This window comes from Ovis aries, chromosome 9 (assembly GCF_016772045.2).
Source record: "Ovis aries strain OAR_USU_Benz2616 breed Rambouillet chromosome 9, ARS-UI_Ramb_v3.0, whole genome shotgun sequence".
NCBI classification, from domain to species: domain Eukaryota; kingdom Metazoa; phylum Chordata; class Mammalia; order Artiodactyla; family Bovidae; genus Ovis; species Ovis aries.
Window position 1 is genome coordinate 93,945,955 of NC_056062.1, and position 18,688 is coordinate 93,964,642.

The window sequence follows — 18,688 nt, forward strand, 5'->3', positions numbered from 1 at the left end:
CAGGCTAAAACCCAGAACCTACTTCTCAGTGATCAGTTCAAACAATAAATAAGATAGTGCCTTGGCGGTATCTGAAGGTGTCTGGAAAAGAAACACCTAGAGGCCATTGTGAAGGTGATGCAAAGAGAACCCACCGCCCACGTCTCTACAAGGAAACGCGCCCGCCTCTCCCCACCTCTCTCCTGCTTCACCTCCTTCCGTCTGTGCCCTAAGACTGCCTCTGAACTCGGAACAGGCCGCTAACCTAATCCAGTACCCTACTGAGTTCTAATCCACACCGTCTCTGAGGATTTCCCCAACTACCTTGCTGGGTTGTTCTCAAGAACCAAGGTTACCAACAACTTTGACAAATTCTGTGGAAAAGTGCAAGCAAAACCAACAGCTCTCTTAACATTCGTTCAAGCCAAATGTTCATACTAGTTTGGGGGCAACTAACTCTAAAGAAAGGAGGAGGGTGTTTGTTTTTGGCTGAGAGTTCAAGAACGCTTCACATGAGTGCTAACCTCTGAAGTACAGGATTCTTCTGGACTCAAAGCCAAGGATGGGGCACCAAATGTTTTCTGAAATGCACTCAGCTGATTTTCAAACCAGGGCACTGAAGGGAACCTCCAGGGCTGCCCGATACAAAGCTTTGGAACAACGGATAAACTTACTTTGTCCTGACGAGCTTCCGCAGCATAATGATCCATCCTATGTACTTTTCTTCTTCTTTTCTTTGGAGGAGTAACTGGTCTTTCCTGTCTCCTCTTAGGGGTAACCTTCCTCTTAGGTCTCTTAGCCGGAGTAAAAGGTGAACCATAACTACTCTCCTGTACTGGCGGATAGAGATGTGTGGGCTCAGAAGCTGTCTGTCCCTCTGGGTCAGATAATAAAGCTCACACTTTGCCATCTAGGGTCAGTGAAGTCTTAGTTAAAAAACAAAAAGCAAACTAAGACTCCTTCTGAAGTGATTAAAAAAGAAATTGGTATGAGGGATGGTTTGGGGAACTCTACAGGGAGAAGCCTCCTAAATTGAACTTGACGCTGCTGATGTAGCTGCTTCACTGAGAACGAGATATAATTTAAGAGCATCCGGCTCTCTCCTGTGGATCTCTTTTGGCTGAGGAGCCTATTTGTGGATACCCCTGAAGGTGACACAGAGTTCTGTATTCCACAACTCCTGCGTCATGGAGAGGCTGGTCCTTGGTTATGAGATACTCTCCACTTATAAAGTACTCGCTGAAAAATAAATACTAATCACTCAGTCATTTCAAGCTGCGTAGGGATTCATGGAGGTAGTTTCAAGTCAGATTCGGACAGGTATCTGTTCAGACCACCAAATATATCCATGCAACTGTCACCTTCCTTGGAAAGGATCAGGAAAAAAAAATTTAAACCAAGGATGAAATGAAACATAAATACCAAACAATCCTCCTTGGTCATGAATATACTGATATTTCCACAAATCAGGAGAGCGTTTCACACTGATAATTTAGGTTTCTGGTAGAAAGGAACTCCAAGCCAAGAAATAATCATAAATAGAACTGTCATTATAAAAAAAATTCTCTCATAAAATTAGATAAAATGCAAAAAGTCATCAAGATCTCTTCATCTTAGTATATCTATATCAAGAAAGAGTCTACTTATCCTCTTTCTGTTAGAAATTCCCCTCTTGGTGGTGGTCTGGAAGGTAGCGACTGTTCTATGCATCTTGTTTTGAAAATCTCTAGGGTGTTAAAGGCTGATACGTAAATTGAGGAAAGAAGATAACCTTCTGGGACTTCCAAATACTGGAGAAAAATAAGCCCCTGATTTGCGGATGGTGTAAAGGTGAATTGAAGCAGCAAGGCCTGCCGTCCTCCTAGCTGATTTCTCTCGGGGGGACTGTTCTGAGAATCATTCGGATGCGAGAAGGGGCAGAGGAGGAGCAATGTTAGTGTGTCCCCGGGACGCGTGTGCCATGCGGCGTCACTGTGTCCAGAGCAAGCACTGCAGAGACGCTGCCGTCCCATCCTCTCTCTCCCGCGGAGGATGGACAGACACAGCACCTCCCCAGACTCTGGTTTGGTCTGCTGGCTTGTTTTTAAATGCTTCCGGTTCAGCCAAGTCCCCATGAGATGAGAAGCAAAAGGGAAAAGAGAGCTCACCATTTCATGGCCACCAAACACACTCAGCTAGCGCTCAAGTCTGCCCATCGGACCCCCGGCCATTTGCAAGAGACCTCAACATTCCAAAGACTCCAGAAACGAGCCCTTCTGGTTGCAGGGGGTTAGAAGAGCAGCAGGGGATTTAGTCAAAATGAGTTTCCATCCAGGGATTATACGGCACGTATCTCCTTCTTTGAATGTTAGAGGTAGACGGAAGCTAAGTTTTCACTGACCAGCCATACTTTAGTCTGACTTTAGAAGATTGAGCCTGAGGTTATTAAAAGGATGGGAAGGAGAGGGGGCACATTTTCCTGCTTTTCAGAAGGATACTCTGCCGTCTGTAGGCAGTAACTAGCCAGCCAAAGCTCTGCCTCCGGGCCTGAAGAGCAGCCGAACCAAGAGTCACGGAGGGAAGCACAGGAGCTCAAAGAGGCAAAGGTTGCGCCAAAAACCAAAAGCAAGCGTGTTTTCAGAACATTCACCGTTACACTGTGGAACCAGGAGTGGCATGTCACTGCGTGGGGCCACAAACCCCGTGCGTGGTCACCTCATTTAACAACCTTCACGAATCACCCTGAAAAGAGGTATACTCAAATATCAGGCGAAGAAAGCACAAATGTCTGCTGTTCTGGAGCACACAGCATGTTGCCAGATTGAGTCAGTTTGATTGAATTTCAGATGCAAGGTATATTCTCATTGGATGTAAAAGACAGCATGTTACTGATTTCAACAATAATCTTTCAGCTAGTATAGTCTTTGCATGCTCTATAAAGACAAGTGAGAGGTAAGTATTACTAGGTAGATAAATCAATTTTGTCTACCACACACACACAAAAGAGGTTTTTCTGGCTTTGGTTTCATGTTTAAAAAGTATAAACTGTTTTGTGTTTCTTTCAGTAAAAAATAAGATTTCTCGAACCAAATGAGAATTAGTTGAAATATAAAAATACCCCTTTCCTCTAAAGGGAAGAAAGTGATCAAGTTCTCAGGTTATCGTAACAGAAGGTACATTCCAACATCTCATCATAAATGCTTTACCTGGTGGATATATGAGAATATCCCAGTTATAAGAAGCATTAATACTAAAAAGAATATAGCAAGAATCCTTCTAACTCTCAGTTCAGAAATACTGAGGAAAAATAGATTTATATGTTTATGAGAATCCTGAACCTAGAACCATCATTACAGCCAATTAAAGCATCCTGTATTATGCTTTATCACCGCTGGGTACTTAAAAAGCTTTTAATTCATTTCTCGATCAACACACATACACTTTCAAGTAAGTAATTATAACTTAACTATGTATATGAGAAATCCAGAGATGTTTGTGGATAAACAACATTCACTGCTAAGCCTTATAAGTTTTAAGGAAACGAAAATTATAAGAATTATACCTTCTCTGTATTGTAAAAAGCCACCTTTTGACGTAAAGAAAATGTTCTGTGCGGTTTGAACACGGCTGTTAATGGACCGCTTTGCTTGTCTCCTGTACTACAGGAGAGTTTAATGGTTTTCTGTTCTGGGAGTCAGAAGTTCCATTTCCAACTTTACTTACTAGCCAGGCAACTGGAGCAGGCCTCCTGAAGTACCAGCCTCTTGCTTTTTAAAGAATGGCTACACCCATCTCTGTTTGCCTCTGTCACAGGGTCTTTTAGGGATACTATTATCCAAGCAAAAGTGAACCTTTAATCAGGGCACATGGAACTGCTTAGGGCTTGGGTCTTTTTTTTTTTTTTTTTTAACATCTTAATAAAATGCGGCTCCTTCTGTTCACTTTAGATTAATCTCAAGGAAAATCATCCTAAAGATAAAACGGCCATGCTTGCTGTGGCAAGAAGTTCTGTGTTTCGTGTATGCAGATGCTCATCTCACTGTATCATTTGTGTCTCATACTCATGCGCAGTGCTTAAACATCAAAGGAACAGGAAAAAGAGCCTCGGACTCACATGACTTCAGTGACTTAAGGCAAACTAAGAATGTTTCATGTAGCCACCAGCTTCCAGTGCTTACAGCAACCACCACTGAACTGATGCTAAAGCACTCAGAAGTATTTATGGTTCTCAGTATTTACTGCCTTTGTTCAAACATCCTGCATTTTGATCAGAAATACTTAAGCCAAGACACACTTATCTGTATTTCCTTAGTCATTCTTATGCTGAACATGGGAAACTTAATTACAGCCAACAGTGCTGCCATTGGCTCTCTGAGAACAGGAGGTATTTTCCATCATCAAAGAGTCTGTGAAATAATTTCTCATCCAAAATCAAGTCTTATTATGTTGATGCAGACCTCACCACCTCAGGAAGAAAGAGTGGAAAACATCTAAAATATTAGAAGATTTAGGTTCCCAAACCCCATCATATTTTAAAATGATCGATGCTAAAGCACTGGGAGAATTTCCATCACCTGATAAAAGGGCAGCAAGGCATGTCTCTCCCACCTCCTGAGTCCGAAGTCCTACTGGACACTACCTCACAAACCAACTGCTCTCCTAAAACTCCTGAGTGTTTGCTATCAGGGTGTCACACTGCTTTGCCAAACAGATTCATTCAACAGTGTTTTTCTCTCAGTTAAGAATTTGTTTCCCTTTAGGAGGTGAGGGATACGTCCACAGCCTTGATCCTGGTGATGCTCTCACAGGCATGCACCTATGCCAAGATTCATCAAATAAAAATGTGTCCAGTGCTACTGTGTTTTCCAGGTTGCCTGTACCTGCAAAGGCTACTGAGCTGACCTATCTTCTCTGAGCCGCACCACCTTGCTAAGGGGCTTAAGATTCAGTTGCACTGCCTTGTATTGTAGGTTCCATCTCTAGATTCTTTTCTACTCCTATCCCGGTGATGGCAAAGGGCAGCCCTTCCTGGTCCTTCGTCTTCTGACTGATGCTGGCAGGACTGGAACCTATGAACACCAAGAGGCTGGAATATATGAACAGCAAGCTGGAAGCCAGGAACACCCTCCTGTGAACACCAAGTTTAGGATATGCTTGCATACCAAATCAATCTGAAATGAAGTTCCTGTAAGAAAAACAGGTACGTTTAGGATTCTTTTAAATGTTTTCACTCTTGCAGTTCCTTGACTCTGTATCCACTGTACACACACCAGCACGCTAAGAGACTTTGTGCAAATCCTGAAATCAGGTCAGTAGGCGACGTGGCCCAGGGACACAGGCTCTCAGGCAGAAGATAAGCTACTAACCTCAGGGCCAAAGGGGCCATACTTGTGTCCAGAGAAATCAGGTTGTTCGGAATAGAAGGCATAGACTGAAGGCCTACGGGAAAATTAAAAGGTTCAGAATCTCCCCCAAACCACACACAATAAAGAGTGTCACATATCCCTACACATTACCAAAACAACCTTGCAAATCAAGTGGATCACCCAACCACTGTTAGTCTTACCATGAAAAAGTCTTTTTCTTGGTTTTTTTTTTTTTTTTCTGTTGTTTTCTATTATTTCCACATCCACCACCCTCTACACCGCCCCTACTGTGGTAACTACCTGGTTACCACCTTCAGGAATAAAAGCTCAGGAGGAAAATCTGAATGCAAACTCAGGTCTCCGATCCCTAAGATAATAGAACCCAGTGAGAGTTCACGGGGCCATGCAATCTGCAGCTGAAAGAACTCCATTCAAGTGAAAATAATCAGTCTTCTGGATTGGGAGTTTGGGATTAGCGGATGCAAGCTATTATCTACTGAATGGATAAGCAATCCTTACTGCTTACACAGGACTGTTTATATATACAGCACAGGGGACTACAGCCAACGTCCTGTGATGAACCATAATGGGAACGGACATGAAAAAGAAGGTGTGTGCGCATATATACAGCGCATACGCGAGTCACCGTCCTGCACAGTAAAGGCTGCTCCTGCTGCTGCTGCGTCGCTTCAGTCGTGTCCGACCCTGTGCGACCCCACAGACGGCAGCCCACCAGGCTCCCCCATCCCTGGGATTCTCCAGGCAAGAACACTGTGGGGGTTGCCATTTCCTCCTCCAGTGCATGAAAGTGAAGAGTGAAAGGGAAGTCGCTCAGTCGTGTCCGACTCTTAGCGACCCCATGGACTGCAGCCCACCAGGCTCCTCCGTCCATGGGATTTGCCAGGCAAGAGTACTGGAGTGGGCTGCCATTGCCTTCTCTGACAGTAAAAACTAACGCATTGTAAATCAACTACACTTCGATAAAATAAAACCTTTTCAAAAGTCAGTCTTCATGCTTTCCCGATTCTTGGGATGCTGCTGGTTTATTTGCCAAAGCCAAGAACTCCCTCGAGCACTGCTGTGGTGACCAGGATTAACAGCTGGAGTAATTCATGTAATTAAACGGTCCTCGATAACCTGCGTCCATTATGCCCTAAATCCCTCTCACGGAGGTCGCGTTTAAGGCTCAGAACAGCAAAACTAGTAACAACAGCAAACCTCGGCTGCGCCCCTCCTGCACAGTCCATCGAGCTATTCACCCAGCTCCACCCTGAGACAGAAATGCACTCAAGGAAGAAGGGGGGAGCTGGGGAGGGGGACAGATACCTTTCGTGGTCCGGTAGGGTCAGCCACTGCAGGATGGTGAGTATCCTCCGCTCGTGAGGGATCACCCTGTGGGGCGGCAACCAGTAAGCGTGAGGTTAGGAGGAAGCTCCACCAGCTCCTGCCCTTGCACCCAGGCCAACAGCTCTCTACTTACCACCATCTGTGTTCACCTCACAGAAGTAAAAGATCCCTTTTCCTATTAGTGTTTAAACGTCCATTTCTATTTGCAACAGGTCATGTTGCTCAGCCTCGGCCACAGAAGATAAGACTGGAAACTCTGATTCACAGTCAAGTGAAGAATCTGCCTTGCTCACAGAGGCTTGGCTGCAGACGAAAAGGACCCCAGACTCGGAACCCTTGCTATTTAGTGGGCAAAGCCATTAGCTATGGCCAGCAAGGGACCAGGACTTATATCCTCAGTCCGCCTTCTGTTAGCACGACCTCTCTTGACCTCTAGACTTCTTTGACCTCTCTCAGCCTCAGTTTACTCATTAGTAAAATAAAGATAGTAACAGACACCGCACAGCTTGGTTGTAAGGATGAAGTGAGGCAAGACAGGCAAAAGGCACGCACAGTGCTTAGCACATAGTAAGTGCTAAAAAAAGTCCTTATTTTTATTAACCATCAAGACTAGTCACCATGCTATCTCGAAACAGCTATATGACTTAATAAACATTGTTGAATCTGAAACTCAAGTTCCTCATCTATAAAATAAGGGGTTAGGAAAGGTATTCGGGAAATTATCTTCTAGCTCTATAAAAAATCTATCGAGAATAGGCATATATAACTAAGAGACTGACAAAAAGGGCATAATCTTCATCCACAATGAGTTTTGTGTTTAAGTCTCATTCCTCTGCTGAAATATAATTACCCTCAGTCTGGCACTCGTTTCAAGAGCCCTCGGCTAGCACGACAGCACTGTATCATGGATTGACTTAGTTACATTAAGATGCTCACAAGCTGAGTGATGTCTTTATGGGGAAATTTGCTTATTCTTTTCCTAACAAGAAGCATAACATACTTTTCTGCTCCCTCATCCGAGATCAGGCATTGGAGTGTGTTTACAATAAATTTAAACTGAAGCCCAAGTTTAACTGTGGCTAGTAAAAATGATTGTGGCCGAGAGTGAACCCTACTGTAAACTGTGGTCTCTGGGTGACAATGACGTGTCGATGGAGGTTCATCATTTGCAACCAGGGTTCCACTCTGGTGGGGGATGTTGATACTGTGGGAGGCTGTGCCAGTGTGGGGATACAGATGGAGGTATTGGGTTGGACAAAAAATTGTTCAGGTTTTCCCATAAGATGTTATGGAAAAACCCAAATGAACTTTTGGGCCAAGCCAATATATGGGAAATCTTTGCTCCCACTGTTCAGTTTTACCGTGAACTTAAAACTGCTCTAAAAAATTAACTATTAAAAATGTGTTATGGGATACTGGGTGAGCCATTTCAGCTTTCAGTTTTGGTAGACATGAGCATGGGCTAGCCGGGGGAAAGGCAGGCCTTCAGAGTCATGGTAGGTCGCTAGCGTTGGCAGCTCCACTCAACAGCCTCCCCCAGAGTCTGCCCCCCCCCCACCCCCATCACCACCACCCTTGCTGGAGAGACGCTGGGCCTGCCATTCCTCTCTCCAACCACTTCTCCCTCCAGAACTATCCTACCAGCCCAACAAAATCATGTTTACCATAAAACAAGTTCTCATTTATACAAATTCCAATGCTACTGAATAAACGTGATCTTATTACATCCTATAATTGAATAAGAAGTAGGCAAAGCCAAGCCAGGTTAATCGCCTGAGGTATTTAATTCCTCAGCCTTAGAAATCCCCTGTATCTGAACAAAATAATTACATATTTTGAATTCTTTCCTAACTTAAAAGAAAAGCGAGTGTCGTAGTCTTTTCATTGTGCCTTACTTCACTACCTACCTACAAGCTGCTTTATTTTATGCAATTGGTATTAAGTCATAAAGATGGATTCTGATGGACTCACTTGATGCTACTGGAAAAATACAGATTAATAGAATGTGTTTCAAGCTCAGAATGCTCACCCTTTAAACGCCTTCTTTGGATGGGGTACTTGACAAGAAGGGGGAAAAACATCAGCTCTGAGGTTTACATCGGTGATGTGACTTTGGCAAGTTACTTAACCTTTTGTTGCTTTATAAAATGAGCTATCTTACAAGGTGGTTGTAAGGATTAAAAGAGATAATCAATGTAAAGCACTTTGAATAGCGTCTGGCACATTGGAAAACGTGAGCTTCTATCGTTATGGACTGGATTTGTGCGTGCGCGCGTGTGTGTGTGTGTGTGTGTGTGTGTGTGTGTGTGTGTGAGCCGCTCAGTCATGTCCGACTCTTTGCAACCCTGTGGACTGTAGCCGCCAGGCTCCTCTGTCCATAGGATTCTCCAGGCAAGAACACTGGAGTGGGGTGCCATTTCCTTCTCCAGGGGATCTTCCCAACCCAGGCATTGAACCCAGGTCTCCTGCATTGCAGGCAGATTCCTTACCATCTGAGCCACCAGAGACGCTCTGGATTCACGGGCTCACAGAAATGATACACTCACTCATGAAATATCTGTTAAAAGCATATTACATTCAAGGCATTTGTGTGAATATAAATAAAGATACAAGATGCCCCTACCAAAAAAAAAAAAAACCGATACGGAAGAGTTACCATTCTCTGCCTGGAGAGATAAGCAGGCAAGCATTCTTTTCTGGGCGAGCGCATGAGCGTGGTAAGAGCGTGAGATGAGCACGTGGGGCTCTGCGTATCCACTGAAATCATGACCTTGGGCACAACAGTTCACCTCTCTAAGCCTTGGCGTTCTGATCACAGACGTGGGGAGTCACACAGAGTGGTCTCCAAGTTTCCCTGTAGATCTAAGACTGCCTTTATGAAAAAGCCTCAGAGACTAGAAAAGACACGGCCCCGGGCCATGTTTAAAATCGGATGCAGACACAGTACAACAGATTCGACAAAGGAAGCCTGTGCTCCAGACAGAAAGGGATTCATGCCGTTGTCTTCCCCATCGCTGGTTGATACAGAATTTCTCATGAGGCCAAGTACATTAGACACGTTAGAAGAAGAAAAGGAAATAGACAAAAAAAAAGGAAGATGAACTAGATGAGGAATTTAGCGCTAAAGGGGAACAAGTTACCTTAGGTCACACAGATAGCCATTGTCTGGTCCTTGTTGAAAGAGATAATGTGAATAAGAAAACAAGTACCATCTGTTGGCTGTTCTCTGTGTACTAAGTACCCTACCAAGGACTTTGAGTAAGTTAACTCACTCTGTCTTCATGATGCCCTAGGGTGAAGACACCGTCGCTCCCATTTAAAGGTGAGGGCGTTGACTTGTCAAGAGATTGAAACACTGGTCCAAGGTCAGCAACCTATCGCGAAGCAGAGCTGGGACTGGGATCAGCCTGAGACACATACATAAAGGGAACTCCTGCTCTGAGCATGAGTCGATAGAGAAGAACATAATGGAAACACAGCTGAGCATGATTCTGAAATGAAATACTACCATTTGAAAAGCAAGGCTAATTCTAGGTTGCAGGATGGAACCAGCTTAAAAAGATGACTTTCAAAGTCTAAGTCTAGCGTTTGAATCTGCTTAAATTTAAAAATTTTCAGTATGGATGATGTGTAGCTTTCCTTGACATATATTCCAATAAATACCTGGAAGCGTGACCATTTTTTTTTTAGTTCTAAAGACACTTTTTTTAAAAAAGAAAGAAAATGAAACCAGGTCGCTTCCAGGATACAGAGATAAAAGAAGAATAGTCTGAGAAGCAAAGCAAAACTACAGGCGTCTTTGGAGCACACAAGAGCTACCTTCTTATAAGGTTTGAAATGGGTGGAGAAAATTACCATTCAGAACCGGAACACTAAGCCTTTTCAATGAAGCTCTGCAGCAGTTTTGGGGGGTAAGGTGAGGACTAAGTATTAATTCTACTGTTGGGGCCTCTTCATTCTGTCAGCCAAATATGTTGTGGAGAAGAAATCACTTCTGTAAGTATCAATGACAGCCAAGGGTTAAAAAAAGATTAAGCTGGTAAATCGACATGTCACTTCTAACATGCAGGTTTTCTCAGCCAAGATTTCTTTTTAAAAAGGAGAGGGGGAGACTTTTAAGGGAGACTCTCTGTCTTAGCTTCAAATCACCAAACCCAATTTCAGTTTAGCTCTTCAAATCTGAAAAAGCTACCTTTCTTCCTGAATTTTGAGAATATAGATGGTGCCATTCTGGATTAATCTGAACCTGTGGCTGCTCTCAGCACTGTACTATTACAGAATAGTCAGATATTTGTTACCGCATAAGAGGCAAATATGGAAACAGCTTTAGGTGGTTTAAAAAAAAAAAAACAAAACAAGATGGAAAGAACATCTCAGTGGGAACAAAAGTCCCATGAAAGTTGAAACAGATTCCTTCTCTTACTAAGGAACCTCAAACATAATGAACATGTTGACACTTTTATTAGGTAAGTTTCATCTTGAGACTGTTTCATGAACTTTACTAATCAGCCCCATCACCTCTGTGGGGAAGAGAAGCAGTTTCTTTTCTCTTATTAAGGAAACCCTGGAGTTCAGCAGGAAAATGAGGGGGAAACAGAGACTTCCTCTTAGTCTCCTGTCTGAAGTTTCCATTCTCTGGGCTACAACATCAGCTGTTCAACAACACGCTTGATCTTTAAAGTTATGAACCAAAATAATTCTAGAATGTTGTAATAAATCACAGCTATAAACAGTTTGAGAAATATACATTCCCTAGGTGCCAAGTTACCAAAAATCTACAAACAGGAACAGAAGAATCTAAAGGCTGACTAGACGTGGAAGAGAAAAATCCTCCTTCCATTCTGTTAAGAAAATATGGGGGAAAAGAGGGACAGGGGAGGGAAAGAGAACTGAGACGGAAAAAGAGAGAGGATCCCCCCCAAAAAATACCTGGAGGGTTATCTTGAGTCAGAAAATACTCATAAGTTGGTCTATACTAACATTTACATTTAAATGAAATAAAACTGAATATTCCTTAAACTGAATCATAACTGTAACTCACAAACATGGACGAAACAGAGGTGACTTACACAGGCCAGAAGAACGTCCCAGCGTTCACCCCTTGCTTCGCGGCTGTGATCCATAGCTGATGAGGAAAATATAAGAGGCTTAGAACATGTTTTGACTTTTGGTCAAAGAAGAAAAAGGTTTTAGAGTATATTAGCTCAGACATCTTAAACTTTACCCATACCCTACCATAAATCTCCCAATATTTGCAACTTCTTTTTTCACATCTGGAAGTCAGAATTATTCTTTCCATAAATGTTATTCAATACATTCTCTGCAAAAGCTTTCAAGCTCTGCTACGGTTACAGTGGCTTTAAAAAAAACAACCCTTATTTCATCTCAAGAGTCTCTTCTGTCCCTGTCCTTTCTGATCATTGTTTTGAACATTTCACTTATATGGCAGAATTCTGCTCATCAAAGGACCTCAAGTGACCATATGTTTCCTTGACTGTTGAAAGCCTACAGAGGAGAACCCCAATTTGGCACACAGATGCCCAGATTGCGGAACCCAGCTTTGCCTTGTTTTATTTTCAAAGAGGTGAATGAAACGGGGGTGGGGGGAGGATTATTTTTTATTCTGCTTGCACCTTTTACTTAGCCTTTTGGTAAATGGAATTTTAGGAGTGAGTTCCTGGGATAAGTTAGGTGACCCAAGCGTGTCATAAAGTCTTCTAAAATATTCTTTTCAGGGACTTCCCTGGTGGTCTAGTGGCAAAGGCTGCAATTCCACAGCAGGGGGTATGGGTTTGATCCCTGGTCTGGGAACTAAGATCCCCCATACCCCGTAGTGTGGCCAAAAATATGTAGATAAATAGGCAGAGTATATATATAAAACATGCAAATATGTATATATATATACATAGTATATGGGCTTCCCAGGTGGTGCAAATGGTAAAGAACCCGCCTGCCAATGCAGGGGACATAGGAACACAGGTTCGATCTCTGCGTCAGGAAGATCCCCTGGAGAGGAGGGCATGGCAGCCCACTCCAGCGCTCTTGCCTGGAGAATCCCATGGACAGAGGGGCCCGGCGGGCTACAGTCCATAGAGTTGCAGAGACACAGCTGAGTGGCTAACCACACGCGTGTTGCTTACCACACGCGTGTTGCTTACCACACGCGTGTTGCTTACCACACGCGTGTTGCTTACCACACGCGTGCACACAACGTACATCCGTATAGGCGTATACGGTCTTTCTAGCTCATGCTGTGGGGCCAGGAGCTGTGGCACTGAAGAACCTGACGGGGGGACCAGCTCCTCGGATTCTAGGCTCTGCCTCTGTTGCTTACCAGCCGTGTGATCCTCCAAGAAGCTATCTAAGGCCTCAACCTCTCTTTAAAATGTAGATAATATTACCTAGCACATAGGATTATTCTAAGCTGTAATGAATTAATATGTGCATAGTCCTTAAAAACGGTGTCTTAGCATTTGGTAAACACTGGATCAATTTTCATCTTGATTATTATGCAATAATGGACGTGAAGATACCCGAGTTATTTCAGGACACTGAAAACAATTCAGGATGCCTGTGTCCCACTGGACAGAAGTCTGGAAGAAGAAACCCCTTCACTTTAGGAGGCAGACAGGAAAAAGAAGCATAGCTTGGCTTTTCAAAAGACCAAACAAAAATGGTCCAGGAGTTGCGATCCCCCTCCTTTCTGGTTTCAGCGTCTCCACATTTTGACAGTGTTTTATTTACTCCAGTTAAAACTTTTGCTTTGGGGGTGGGGGAGGGGCAGTTGGGAGGTGCAGGGCATCCAGAACTTTGGCCACGGTTTCAGGAAGGTTAGGAACGCCTGGCCGAGGAGAATTATGCGAGGACTCCCAGCCCCCCCGGGAGCACTGCAAACCTCCAGCTCCCACAGCACAGCTGCTGCAGGGCGAGCGAGGGACGGGTCAGGGCAGACACACTCTCGGACTTGTGGAGGCCCGAGCTGCCGGCAGGCGTCATCAGCATGAAAGAAGGGATGTCCTCGTCCCTCGGGGATGGACCAGAGCGGTCAGGACCTCAGACCGCGCTGAGCACCACCCAGGGGGTTGGTCCGAAGCATCAGTCGGACACAGCTAAAGCACCTTAGCAGGCACGCCCGCGTCTTCCACTTCACAGGTCAGCTCCGGCGTTTCCGGGTACCCCCAGGCCAATGAGGACTCAAGTGGGTCCTCATCCATTCATTCATCATTCATCCTTGTGCCAGACCCTCCACGAGCAAGATGAACTCAAACCGAGCGCTGGACATCCTGCAGGGCCTCAAACCACCTCAGATTCCAGAGAGGTCCGTTTCTGATATTGTGCTCAGTCGTGTCCGACTGTTTGTGACCCCATGGACTATAGCCCGCCAGGCTCCTCTGTCCATGGGATTCTCCAGGCAAGAATACTGGAGTGGGTTGCTGTGCCTTCCTCCAAGGGATCTTCCTGGCCCATGGATGGAACCCATGTCTCTTGTGTTTTCTACATTGGCAGGCGGATTCTTTACCACGAGCGCTAACTGGGAAGTCTTTTTTTCTTATATTTAGTGATCTTTTTGCATACTTATTTTCATTTCAGAGACATAAGCTTAATGCATCATAGTCAAGCAACTTCCTAGAAAATCTGGTGCCTCGTTTCCAAGGAAGTTGTATTAAGCAATATCTGGTAGACGTGAAGTGTAAGATAAACCCAGGGTTTTCTAATGGAAATTTTTTTTTTGTAAATACAGTTTGTCAAGAGATGACCCTACACTTTCAGAAGCTATCTTGTGGGATGCATGCTGAGGTTGGCATTATCTGAGCAACAGGAAGCCCTATGAGTAACTTTTAGCTTCCTAACCCTCGGGGGGAAGATCACCAAAGGAGTATCTGCAATGGTATAAGCAACAGGCACTGGGAGGGATGACAGATGTGCGTTGAAACTATCCTGGTGGCAAAATCAGGACTGTTGGTTCTGTATACTTTTCTGTACTTAAAAGTTTTACAGTGACAACATCTCGGTAATTAGAGATACAAAATTAACCCACTGTAAAACGACAACAACAACGTGAACTACGAAGACAAAGGTAAAATTTTTTCTTTCTTTCTTGATTTCTTTCAAGAGAAGTGATTTCTCCCTGCTCCTGGTAAAAGTCACGTTGGCCATATTTTCCAAACGAAAATTGGGAACCTGACCAGAAAAGTGCAAAAAGTGACCAAATAAGAGAGAATACTTGAAATTTAGGAAAAAAGTTTTTTAAAGCTCAAAGGAAAGAATCCTAGCAGTAATGAAGCTGGTCTGTCAAAGGACTGGCGAACAGTATGAGACTGAACGCATAAAGCTTCTGAAGTTAAATCAGATCACGAGCAGCTATAAAAGCTCCTTTGCAAGTTATACGTATATATTATATTTCAGAACCCTGAAGTTAAATCTAGTAATTACAGAGGAAAAAAAGCACAGTAAAAGGTTGGTCCAAAGGAAGATACATGAAAAGGAGCCTTCTGGGCTATAAAAGTGGGGGAGAATCAGGAAACAGACATCATAAAACTAGTTTCTCGTTAATTCAGAGAAGTGGAAATCATAATTTTTCATTTCCCGGTAGGAATCTGAAAGTAATATACATTTCCTCAGAGATGAGTCAGACTACACAGCTTGAAAAAAATTAGCCAAGGAGACAACCAGTTTGGCCTTCTTGGCTTTGATCCAAGTTTTTCTTTCTTTACTTTGCTTTATCTAGAGGCACAGTTTTCAACATTTGTGTCCTAGAGGCTACATTTTGAAAAGGGAATAAATGGGAATATAAATATTGTACCTTCTTGATATGTTATAGGGAATTTAAAATAAAACAAAAAAACAAAACTTTCCCACTGGGACCAGGAGCATTTAAATACAAAATCTAACCCTTTCTCAAATTCAGTAGAATATGCAGCTATGGGAAAAAGGAAGGTGTTTTCAAAAGGAAAATAAGCAAAAACACATTTTTGAAAACTATGAACTACTATTGTAGCCTTCCTCCTAGTTCTCTGCAGGGAAACTATTCTTCTGCATTCCAAAGCGCAGAAGTGGAAGAAATGGAATTCTGAGGGACCAGAGGAATGGCAGGGCCCTAGTATCAGCGGGAGTAAGTCAGTCACTGAGACTCAAGAGTCAGAACAGGATCCCCCTGGTGGCCGGGTGAATAAGCATATACCTGCCAATGCAGGAGACACAGGTTTGATCCCCGGTCCAGGAAGAGTCCACGTGCCGAGGGGCAGCTAAGCCCGTGCACCGCAACTACTGAGCCCGAGAGACTCGGTCTGCAAGAGAGGAGCCACCACCAGGAGAAGCCAGGAGCGGCCACCAAGCGTCACCGCGGCTCACGGCCACGAGAGGACGCCGGACACCGCAAGAAGCGTACCACGGCTCAGGGCAACCAGAGGAAGCTGGACACTGCAAGAAGCGTAACCACCCCTCACGGCCACGAGAGGACGCCGGACACCGCAAGAAGCGTACCACGGCTCATGGCAATGAGAGAAAGCCGGACACAGCAAGAAGACCCCGTGCAGCCAAAACAAATTGTTTTTAAAAAAGAGTCAGGACAGACTAAAGATGTGAGGGCTCGGTGGGGGGGGGGGGGATGCTGTGGCAGAGATTGTGAACCAGTGCGGCTCTCCCCAGGGGATGAGGGCCAGAAGGAAGTAAGTGATGAGATTAAGTAGATGGGGGTGCAGAGCAAGCTCAGGCCCGGTAAACAGGATGCCTAGATGAGTCAGGCTAAGGGTTGGGTCCTGAGAATAAAGAGAGAAATGATCAAATCTCTGCCCTCCTGGGATCCATAGACTAAAGCAAATATCTGAATAATTGCAAATGATGTTGTCATAATCATGATAGAAATAACACAAAAACCCAAAACAGGGTCCCTGAGTTTATTAAGAGCTGAGAAAGCTTAGTGAAAGCTTCTTGGGAATGGATATTTCAAATGAAATTTAAAAGAGTGGCAAGCATAGTAGGCAAGGGATTGGGGAGCATGGTCTAAGCACACTGCTGCTGCTGCTGCTGCTGCTGAGTCGCTTCAGTCGTGTCCGACTCTGTGCAGCCCCATAGACGGCAGCCCACCAGGCTCCCCCGTCCCTGGGATTCTCCAGGCAAGAGCACTATGATACAGCAAAAAGAAAGAGAATACAGACTTATAGCATGGATGGAAAAGAAACAACAGAATAAAGAAAAGGTAGTTTTCCTGGGGAAAAAAAAGTCACCTGTTAGCAAGATAATCACACAGAGAGGTAAGCCAAGACTAGCGCCATCAAGGCGATCGCTTTGCCCTGGGCGATTGCCGCTGCTCCAATGTCATTCTCCCCTTTGCTGTCTCTTTCTTGAACTTGCCATCTTTCTCGGAAAAAAGTGAACGTGTTAGTTGTTCAGTCTGTCCAACTCTTTGTGACCCCATGGGCTGTAGCCCGCCAGGCTCCTCTGTCCATGGCATTCCCCAGGCAAGGATACTGGCGTGGGTGGCTGTGACCTTCTTCAGGGGATCTTCCCGACCCAGGGATGGAATCTGCATCTCCTACACTGCAGGCAGATCCTTCCTTTACTGTCTGAGCCATCAGAGAAACATCCTTATGCTACAGTGATTCATGAGGATGATCTCAGGACCAATTCACTGCATTACCAATACTGGCCAAAAACCACTGTAGGCCCAGCAACTTGAGTAATAAGAACACAACAAACTAGCAAATAAAACAAAAAAGCAGCAGATTCACAGACATAAAGAACAAACTAGAGCTTGGACACCACTCTGGAGAGGGAGAAGGGAGGGGGCACTATACGGGTAGGGAGGAAAGAAGGGTTATGAGATCATATGATATCATGTGTGTGAAACCTGTGAACACTAAAGCACTACAGGATTTCAGGAATCTTGTTTTCAATTTTAAAATTCTTTTAAATGAAAAAAACCAAAAAACAATGTATCCTGTCCTCTTAGAAGTGCTTTCCTCCAGAAACTATGATTCGAAGAACTTGCACCATAATGGGGGCTAACCTCATCTCTCAAATCTCCACACCGAGTGGGTCCCTTGAAGTCTCAATGACTCTCTGCTTCGCTGAGTCCAGCTTTAAACTGAACAGGGGATTTTCCCCACCAAGATATCTCAGTATTAGAAACAGCAGGATGAGAGCAGAGAGATTTTTCAAAGAAACAAATGCACTTACGACACTCCATTAAGAGTATGGAACATACTTTTGTAATGAGAAAAAAGTAAATAGCTTCAAAACAACAATATACAAAGGAATCCCATTATAATACATGTAGGAGAAATGCAGGGTCTTGCAGTGAATGGCGACTATTAGCAGTGCATTCTGAAGATTAACAAATGAAAAGCAGACTCACCTTTGCTGAAGTCTCTATCAGGCTTTTGGTAATGAAATTAAAATGTAGAAACTATTTTTGAAAGCCTCATGGTGTGATTCACATTTTCAGATGGACACTGCAAACGCTTCATGGCATATATTAGATTTCAAACTAGAAACAGAGCAGTTCTTATCCCCCATTTAATCTGACGTACACATTGTTTGCCAAGTGCCTTTCATGGTTTAATCACTGTTAAAGTAAGTTGAGTTTGACTTAATTGCCTAAGATTTTTATAAATATTTTCTCTACTTCAATTTTTTCACTGGTGAGTTTATGAAATATATAAGCCTCAGAGAGGACGGTATAAATGCCTGGCAGTATTTATTAAAGGTTCCTATTTTCTTACAGGTTTATTTTCCTATTTTCGGTTTCTTATACTGTAGTCTCTTATAGTTCAGGTCCATCTAGTCTTCTTACATGCCAGATTTCAATAAAACGTGCTTTTAAGTTATATCTAGTGCGCTCCCTGGAATGCTTTTGGTGGCCTCTTGTTCAAGAAGACAGACAGAAACACAAATCGGTTTCACGGCAAACCCTGGTCTGCACTAGGGAATCGCTAAGCTTGGTGAAACGCGTCAACTTGGGGAGTGGGCGAGGACACAACTGAACAGCTCAGACGGAGGCTTCGCTTCACTGGGCA

General features: G+C 43.9%; 1 protein-coding gene across 24 annotated transcripts in view; it reads right to left on the reverse strand.

Annotated features, from left to right (window-relative positions):
- ENPP2 (ectonucleotide pyrophosphatase/phosphodiesterase 2) overlaps positions 1–18,688 on the reverse strand; it is a 155,270-nt gene that overhangs the window by 44,114 nt on the left and 92,468 nt on the right. For 12 of the 24 annotated variants that reach the window (XM_060393986.1, XM_060393985.1, XM_042254530.1 and 9 more), the window contains 4 exons: positions 11,741–11,796; positions 6,651–6,716; positions 5,325–5,397; positions 654–809 (listed from right to left, as the gene is read on the reverse strand). In XM_060393986.1, the coding sequence (XP_060249969.1) occupies positions 654–809; positions 5,325–5,397; positions 6,651–6,716; positions 11,741–11,796 (351 nt within the window). The remainder of the gene's footprint in view (positions 1–653; positions 810–5,324; positions 5,398–6,650; positions 6,717–11,740; positions 11,797–18,688) is intronic. The other 12 variants (XM_060393988.1, XM_060393987.1, XM_042254534.1 and 9 more) reach the window with 1 other exon arrangement.